A 10,117-nucleotide genomic window follows, 5' to 3' on the forward strand; every position below is an offset into this window, starting at 1 on the left:
GGATAAAGTACGCACTCAAAAATCTGCCAGCCATTTGCAAAAATAGCAATATGCATGTGAGTCACGGATTACCTTGTTTAACTTTTTAGTGTAATTATATAGACAATGAAACAAAAGTTCCTAAATTAGAATGTTCTTAAGTGGAGAACTTAGGGATGCAACGAGAAGGGTCAAGAAGGGATACTCCGTTCACCTTACTGTATTTTATTTTTACAACAATTTTGTACAGAGAAGCCTCTTAGGTTAAATCTATTATTATTGCTTAATATAATGCATACAATTATTTCATACATGACATTTAACAATCATATATCATTCAATGAACCCGAATCTCGACAAAAAATAATAAAATTGGAACTACTTGAATCCGGAATTTGTAGATTCACACAGAAAACATTTGTAAAAACACTTTTGTAGTGTGAGTGTGTGTGTGTGTGTGCTCACGCATATGTGAGGGAGTGCGTACTTGGACATATGGAAGCACACAACAGTGAACTTCAATTCAAGTGTGAAAAATATGTAATCAATATAGAAATTTAATTACTGAACATAATGTTATAAATTTTACTTTCTAATACATATGGCTACGATTTTAATGATACTGAATATATATATATATATATATATATATATATATATATATATATATATATATATATATATATATATATATATATATATATATATATATATATATATATATATATATATATATATATAATTTTCACACACACACAGTATATGTATTACAAGGTATTTTACTTTCTAATATATGTTGCAATGAGTAAAATGTACCTATGAGTATTTAACAAATACACATTTAAAATATCTCTGAAATTATCAATACAACCAAGAAACGTGCCAATGAGCACAACAAAAACATTCGCAGTATCACATAATTGACAATTTTTTTTCAAATTGTTAGCATAATAAAGCGTTTTTTATTTCTTAGTCTAATTTGACAGTTGTATGTTTTTGCTTCATCCTTGTTTTATTGGAAACAAGTTTTAAAGGATGAAACAATTGTATGTGTATTAGCCTCGTTATGGCTGAAGCCTCAAAAGCTGGATAAACAGCCCTATTCACGTTGTCCCAAAGGGATATACAATGGAAAAGAAAGAGGGGGGGAGGGGAGAAGGGTGGCATTACTGTCGGTCTAGCAGCCAGACGTGTTATATAAAATTTGGGTTTAAGTTTTAAATCAACCTCGGGTGGGTTGGACAGATTACGTTATACCTGTGCTCTTGGTCCCTTGACTGAAGCCTCAAACGTCACGTCTCGTTTAATTATAGTATGTAATTAGCTGTTAAGTCTATGAAATATCTGAAATTGATAGCAGAGTTTCAGAGTAAATAAAACCTTTAAGACACCAGTGAAACAAACATAAAACGTATTTATTTCAAATATAAGGAACTGCATTTTACGTGCAATTATAAAAACTCCGTAAGTTTACAATATATACTAATAGTGGCAAAAATAATGGAATTGTTTTTAACTGAAATATCAGCGGAATACTAAATGAATGTTGCTTAAATAGTGAGACAACTATTACCGTAGATAAAAACAGCCTTCTTGAATGGAAATGCTAAAACAAAATCTATATGCTAGGCTGTGTCTGGTCTGAAAATGCTCTCTGTTTATAAGAATTTTGTTTTTAATATGATTTCAAATACGAGTACAGTATTGCATTTAGAATTTGGAACTGAATTTGTGTCCATGATAACCGTCACTAGTAACAGATTGACTGACAATGTAATATGGAGTACAATAGATAGATATTCGTGAAGTTCGAGTGATGGTTTCAGTGGCATCAGTGGTGATATTGGTGAGAGGGATCAATGACAGCCACAGTGGGTGACAGTGGTGAGGGTACGCTTGGAACCGTCTGCTTGTGTAATATTGATGTTATTTATGCCTGTGGGAGAACACCTCGAGCTTCTCTTTACCAGGGACATCATGCACCCGCCGCTCGACTCCCTAAGATATATAATTACACACAATTACTTGTTGTATTGAAATTTAGAGAAAATATAACTCGGCAATATTTGAATCTGTCATATCATAATGATAGTTAAGGTAGTACTGAAATAGCGTTTAACTTACCTGAAGACACAATGATCTTCTGGCATCGTGTCACATTCCCCAATGCAGGTACCGACATCAATTACCTATGGAGTAAGTTCGATTTACTATTAGTGCACGGAAAAATATGTTACTGAAGTTTGAAGTGCAATAACGGGCGATTAAAATGTTTAGAATGACTTAATACCCTTAAGTTATTAAATTACAAAATAATTTAGGTTACTTAATAACTGCAGAAGGCCTATGAAACCGCTCCTATTTATATACAATAAATCCACCCAAACTCATTCAAATGAAATACCTAGTTATGTGACCCAGTAATTTGTTCCATGAGTTAATTATTCTATTTCCAAACCAATATTTATTCAGGTCTTTCCTGAATGTAAACTTATATGCACATGCATATAAAAATATATAATATAAATGTAAGAAAGACCTGTTCCGTCAGTGTTCCTGATGTTACATATTTTCATTTGAACATGAAATAATTAACTTAATTGCTTTTGATTAACTGAATAAAACAGTAGGCTATAGTGTTCTGAAGTATTTGAATTCCAACAGGTTAACTAAGAACTGAATGAATGAGTAATACAAGATGAAAGTAAATATCTGTTAAAGGAAATCTGCAATAAGGATTTCGTTGCATGCTTGGAATATAAATCATTTGTCAAAATGCTTTGTTGTGACATGCAGACAAATAATAGTAAAAATAGTAATAAAGGTTGCAAAAAACCTCCATAGGGTACAATTTAATTTGTCAGCCAAGGTCCATTGTCTATCATGCAGATCCATACAGGAGACATGAGACATACAGGAGACATACATGCAGGAGACATATGTCTCCCACATCCCTGCCGGTCTATTGCGTCATTCACATCACATTGTAGTTTTGCGACATCACTACCATCACAACTGAGAATGTTACGTTATCAGACAACTGAATGAAATGAACAATGTGGAGGAATCCAATGAATATATAATATATGGGACCATTGTTTTTGACAAATTTGCAATTCTAACGTTCTATTATGATAGTTTATCTGTAATATTAAGTACTAATTATAACCCTTGATTTACAAATAAATTACAACTAAACAAACGTGCAGCTTAACACTTACTTTTATGATACTGTTGAACTTTTATTTTATATTCGTCAGCAACTATAAAGCTCATTCGAAGTATTGCGATAATAGGAAAGTAGAAAAGTAAAATTACGAGGCTAAGCAATGCAGAAATTCAATAATATCTGACGGAATACAAATTGAGGAAAATTGGTGGTAATTAGTTTAATTGCTGCTCAATTGTAGAGTGGGGAAGATAGCTGGCGGAGGCCTTAGAAATTAATGCAGAAAGTGTTTACTAGACAAAAATAAGCATTTAACGCGATTTCAGCTTAGGAAGTGTGAGATACACAATTAAAGAAAAGTTTGAACGAGATCAGATGGAAATCCAGCCCGTCCTCATTCAACCCCTCCTCAGACGAAGTCAATTCTATCCAGTAGTTGGCTCCAAAAACGCATTCATCAATTTTAGCATGTTCATTCAAAATATGAATTTTCTCATATTAATTAATTTTGTTATATATTAGCATATTGTGCATATTTAGGCATTGGTTAGGTTAGGTGTTTAGGTTCTGTTGGCGATTATTTGTATTTGTAGTACTTGGGTGAAGTATTTACAACGTTGTGGTTTGAACAAAAGTCGTCAGCGAAACACTTATTCCAGCCCGTCCTCCAAACAAAGACCCAAAAGTGATTCCATGCACTCGCCAAACCCCCTGTTTATGAATGAAAAACGGTTTACACACGACTCACAACTGATTTCGTTCGAACACTTCTGGAACAAGTGCTTCACTGACGAATTTTGTTCGAACCACAACACTGTAAATGCTTCACCCACGTACTACAAATATGAATAATCGCCAACAGAACCTAAACACGTAACCTAACCTAACTTAACCAGTGCCTAAATATGCACAATATGCTAATAAATAATATTAATTTATATTTGAGAAAAGTTCAGTTTTGGATAAACAGAATGTTAAAATTGATGAATGCGTCTTTGGGGTCGACTGCTGGATAGAATGGACTTGGTCCGAGGACAGGTTGCTTGTTCCGGAAGTTTTTGGATGTCATCAGTTGTGAATCGTGTATAAACCGTTTTCATTCATAAACAAGGGGGTTGGGCGGCTGTATGGAATGGACTTAGGCCTTTGTTTATGAGGACAGAGGTTGATTGTGGGTATAGTGAGGCCTGACCTGGATGGTGGGTTCGTCGGGAGTGGTGTAGTTGTAGAGGTGCTGGTAGAGGGCGGCCCGGTAGCAGGAGGACTCACAACCACACTCCTCCACCACAGACACACACTCTGATCCTGCAAGACATACATGAGTTATTTTAGTGGATAAATTCCGTGTTATTTGACAAATGCACTTATTCCACGTTTCATAAGTGGAAACGTGGAAACCTTCCATGTTTCAGCAACATTATAATAAGTCAGGATAAAAACCCCCCACGTGAGTATTTGTGAAATTTATGTAAAGAAATTACGCCAAGTCTATCGCACTCTCCTGAGTGCTTTGTCAAGGTATGTGGTTAGGACGAGGCTTACATCTCAACGTCTAATGATTAGACGTTGAGATGTAAGTCTCGTTTTTAATAATAACGCAGGATAAAAACGTGTGGGTTTTTATCCTATGTTATTATGTCTGTGAGAAGACATTACATTACTTACTAGAATAATTACTCGCGGCGGGGGATCGTATTCCAGGGACCATAGGATTAAGGACTTGCCCGAAACGCTACGCGTACTAGTGGCTGTACAAGAATGTAACAACTCTTGTATATATCTCAAAAAAAAAAAAAAAAAAAAAAAAGTGTTGCTACTAACCATTTGGACCTTCCACTGATACTGTCTTCGACTTGATTGCTTTACAACCCAATTCTGAAAGAATAACAACTGTTTTTTACGAGTTCGGCGTTTTCTTGTAGTATTATTTAAAAACAAATATTGTTGCGCATTTACGTTCTTTCAATTTTATTTTTATATGATATTGATATACAGTTAGCATTCAGTAATGCATTTCTCACCATGAAAGCAATGACCTTGGCAGTCACCAAGGTCGATAGTAGTTTGGAGCGGAGTACCCTTATGGAGGGTGACGGGTCTTGGCTGGCGACGGCAGGAGTGGGGTCGTGGCTGACACTGACATGCCTCTGTCACCGTCACGCTCACCACGCCCTCCGTCGTCGCCAGGCGCTCCACTCGCGACTCAGACGCTGTGCACGCCTCCTCCTCTGGGCACGACGGGCTTCCACGTTGTTGGCCAGAATTCAATAGGAATAACTGAAAGAACCAATGAAAATGAGTAAATATAGCAAGTAATTTCATTATATTAAACCTAAAATATTTTGAAGTTACTAACTTTGCCATATCTTTCAACAAAAAATGTAATGCAGTTTATTATCGAAGGCCATAATATTGCAACACAACGCCCAGTGTCAATCTGGACGTGTGTGTCTGTACGGTGTAAACTGATCTTACGTATAGGAGATAAAGCTAAACACATTGTTAGTGCTCGTGTGAATGGCTCTTAACTTTCACAATATTTCTGTATCAGAATCACACAGAATGATGAAGCTGGAAAATAAAATTGATTTGACGTTATATGGTGGAATTGTTAGGAATTACGAGTACCTTTCGTGTAAATCAGGCCATTATTTATTCAACGATGTAATCGGCACCATTACTTTATTCCCATGATTGGGTTATTTATGGAAAATGTGGTTAAGGTGCTAGCCTAACACTGCAACGATCCCTAGTCGCTTCACCTTGAGAAGGAAGCGTAGTTTCAGATTTTGTTAAAACTAGTTTTGGGAATATAGCCATGTATCTACCAGCTTGTAAATATCCTGCTGGTTTGAATCAGGCTGCGGTACTGAATTTAAACTCATATATGGGTTCACTTCTGAGTACTTTTGGTTCTTGCCGAGTAAGTGGGTAACTTTATCGCACTGGGGACCTACACACATGCAAAATGTTATTGTTCAGAGTAATACGTTCCGTTTCATACAATTACTGAATAAACCAGTAGAATGCCTGCAGACAATCACAGTGCCTCTAAGTCCTGCATAACATTTAAATAGTAATAATAGGTACTATATAACGATTGAAATATGCAGAATATATGTCTGTTGTAAGCAAAACAAAAGAAAGACCATATTTTGTACTTGTAATTTTCTAAAGGGCTCGAGAAAGAAGGCAACAAACAACTTATATTCTTAAACTTCCCTAGGTTTAGTATAGCACATATATGTACTATATCAGGCCTAAGAGGATCAAATCACGGTCGTCACTTCTCTCCGTCAACGAGGAGGCGACGGGCAACACAGGACCTCTGATTCATTTCCGATAGTTCAGAAATAAAAAGAGAAAGGGTGACGCTGAGTAAATGAGACTCGCGTCCCTAAAAGACTACACTCTCTTGAGGCTTATTTATTTAGGCCTAGGACAGGTTAGATTAGGTTTATAGTTAATGTTCCATTTTTTGGCGTGCCCTCTGCAGTATTCCAATAGTACAAAACGTGAACTGAATTTGGGGTACAACAATCCATATTGTTTACATGCCATCCGTAGTAGCTATAGGTACCACAACTTTAGGAGGCTGGGTTGACATTAGCGTGCCGCTGTAACCTTGAGCTGAACATTAATTGCAAATGTCGTATTTTTTTGTCCATCTGGAAAGCTCTGTATGGATCATTCATCGCCTTCATGCCTATACACCCTAACTTGTACTTCGCCCTTCCGGCTACTCATCCGTCATGAATATTTATATAAGATCAGATTGTCTAATGGTGACTCGACAATTCAGTAGCATTAATCAATTCCTACGTTCCATAATATATTTTTCTAATTCGGTGTCTATTAAAAAAAATTCTTTACATTAAATATTTTGAACAAGATCATCCTTCATCAGATAATTATTTTTTAACTGTAAAGTTTTATAAATAAATAGTTAAAATGACTATTCATTAGGAGTTAATTTCGAAATTAAGAGTTTTCCAGTAGCTCATACGTCACATCCAATTATGTTATCCCTTAATAACGCTTAATTCACTATCCATTAACAACGTCTACTTTACAGTCCCTTAGGGCTGCTCACTTTATAATTACTTAAGTACGTCCTCTTTGCAATCTCTTGAAGTATGCTAATTGTTGATCCCATGATTACATCTACTTGAGAACTCCTTTAACACTTACTCAACACCTCTTTATATTTATCTAAGAATTCTACCAAAGCTAGTGTTAGATACCCTCGAACTCGAAAGTTTTGTCAACGTTTCTATGAACAATTTATTTTGTATGCTCCACAAACTTTACATCATAAATGCGCAATCCAATCAGATTATATATATATGTATTCTGTTCGGGAATCCCCATAACCGAGTCTTTAGAAACAACCCTCTATGACTTAATTTAAAATATCAGCATTAACATACCAGTCGCGGGTCCATTTCAGGGTTCTCCAAAAGTAGACGTTCGAATTCGACCCTTTTAAGCTGCTGTTTTCTGCTGCAGTGCTTCCGGCAGTGACCCACGTCAATTAGAATCTCCTCGCCGGTAGCATCTGGTGGAATCAAATACAGGTTCATGTCTATAAATGGAAACCTCATCAAGGCCTCAGTATTGCTGCTCTTCGTTGTTCTTCATCGTTTCTTTACGTACACTTTTTTTTAGTTTTCTGTTCAGCGTTTCTTAATATTTTTATGAAAAATCTGAAGGTGATAAATTCATTATGAAATATTTTTTTTTAGAAATATTGCCGAAAACAATTAGTTAATCGGAACAGAAGTATTATATACACTTATGGTTTGCTGTATAATAGTATTATACCTTAGTATTAGTTAAATATCAGCGAAAGGAGGTTAGATGTGTGTTTTAGTTTTAAAACACTAATCGTGAACGACAAGAACCTCCCTTAAGTTGGGGATGTGAGTGACGGTAATGGGTGAGCAAGATGGCAACTTGAGGTAGGGCCAATGCACAGGAGAGATTTTTATCCAGAATGGGCTGTATTAAAGTAGCAATAATTTGACACACTATTACAGGAGATTAGAAATACTAGTACAATTTACAAAAGCCGAGGACTGACTGGTGGTTAACACTGAAAGACATTTGAGATACCTAAGGCAGCAGGGGAAATACTTATCTAAGATAACCAGGGCACCTTAAAAGTTATTAGAGATTAGAACGCTCAGATAAATGGAGCCCAAAAAGAGAATCATTGGGTAAAAAATCTGCGCGCAAGAACTGTCAAGTGTCCATCCTGCAACTGAAAAAGAACGACTGCTGAGCGTGGGAGTCGTCCAGCCTGTCTGGTTAGCCAGTCGCGGGCAAAGAAAACGGCTAAATGAACTTGGTTCTTTCAGGAAATTACAGACCATTAGTTGAAGAGCTGAATGATACTAAATAAATTCAATAAAGGATATTTGGATGTACCTGAGACTCCAATGTTCTTCATCTTGGCCTGGCGAATGCAGCAGTTGGTGTGGTCTCGTGAAGACAGGCTCACACTTCGGGTCTCCTCTTGGGAGTCTTCTGTCATGTCCTCCATCCCGAAGATCCTTGCTATAACCAGAAACGAAAAGTTATACATTGCAGAAATTATAGAATGGAGCTTAATTTAAAAATCTTTAAAGAGCTAACTTTGCAGAAGTTGAATCATTTTGAATATGAACGTACCTCTTGCAAGAGGAACCATCATAAGCATCAGAAGCATCGTAAACACCAAAAGGGACGCGAAACTTTTTGAAGTCATATCTCTGGTAGCTGCGACTGAAGATACTGGTTCAATGAAGGAGTTATACCACTTATGTGTATACAGCGGGTCGTCCTGGAGAAGGAGTGCGTCGGGCCACGGGAGCAGCGCTACTGGAAGCCCAGACCCGTTGCCGCTCCTAATAATTGAGGGAGGGAGCGGCGGAGAGGTAAGTGGGAGGTGCCACCCACTCCACCACCCACCTGTCCACCCACATATTTCCTTAAGGAATCCATTGCTATACATTCATTTTCAACCCCATCTCATCTACCCTCGTCAGGTAGCCTGCGACACCCGCAGCCCCGCCCACACTCATAAAATGAATGGGACCCAACAGAGTTCATTCATTTGGTCGTTGAGGGGGCGTGGCTGGTTGTGCCTTGTCATTAGCGATGCGTCACACCTGGTGGTAGTGACCAGACAACAGGACAATAGAGTGGGTGAGATATAGCGATACGGAAGCACCTTAGTAGCTCAGTATATTTCACCAGACAGCTGTTATCTAGGAATTGCTTATATTACCTACCATCACTAGCGGTTTAACATGCGGCCCACCTGCACCCTCACCTGACACTTTAGTTGTATGTGACATCATCTTTATACGTGTTTTCTCCTCATACGCATTATTGTGCGCAAGTGATTTAAACTACTGTTATTTACAGTATAAAGTTTAGATCTTGTGAGGTTAGTTTAGGATTTTTGTGTCTTTCGTTTTGCATCGGTGAGTTCCAAGTATTGCTGAGGAGCTGCATCAGTATATGCTACAATCACTGTTGAGGACTTACATTGGTGTAGCTACTGAGGAACTGCTACCAAAGGATTTGTTGCAGTAAAATCCTGCTACCAAAAGACTCGCTGAAATAAAGGCTTTTACAAAAAAGCAGTTTGGGAAAAGAGCTTGCTATCATTTGTTGAAAGAAAAGTTTGATATGAAAGAGGTTGGAATAAAAGCTGGTATCTAGTACTGTGAATAGAGGCAATGTATTCGTACTATGTTTATCATATACCAATTAATTAGTTTAAAGCGTCATAATCAACATTTCAAGAAACAGGAATCTTAGTACTAGAGAGGTCATGTAGAGATTACTCACTGTAATATATTCTGAATCTTAGCATTAGAGAGATAAGGCAGAGATTATTGTAATATATTCAGTCTTAGTACTAGAGAGATCCTGTAGAAATTACAGTAGTATGTTGCTTGCATTTTCCAATCATTCACT

The 10,117-nt window shown here is 37.0% G+C and overlaps 1 protein-coding gene across 1 annotated transcript; it reads right to left on the reverse strand.

Moving 5' to 3' along the window:
- Window positions 1–721: 721 nt before the first annotated feature.
- LOC123747203 (uncharacterized) lies at window positions 722–8,992 on the reverse strand. The gene is made up of 8 exons (XM_045729238.2): window positions 8,822–8,992; window positions 8,579–8,707; window positions 7,579–7,706; window positions 5,170–5,425; window positions 4,970–5,023; window positions 4,341–4,453; window positions 2,104–2,168; window positions 722–1,977 (listed from the first exon to the last, which is right to left on the reverse strand). The coding sequence occupies exons 1-8, from the start codon at window positions 8,895–8,897 to the stop codon at window positions 1,836–1,838; spliced, it is 963 nt and encodes a 320-aa protein (XP_045585194.2). The 5' UTR covers window positions 8,898–8,992; the 3' UTR covers window positions 722–1,835.
- Between the last annotated feature and the right edge of the window lie 1,125 nt (window positions 8,993–10,117).

The sequence above is a fragment of the Procambarus clarkii genome, chromosome 94 (assembly GCF_040958095.1).
Source record: "Procambarus clarkii isolate CNS0578487 chromosome 94, FALCON_Pclarkii_2.0, whole genome shotgun sequence".
NCBI classification, from domain to species: Eukaryota; Metazoa; Arthropoda; class Malacostraca; order Decapoda; family Cambaridae; genus Procambarus; species Procambarus clarkii.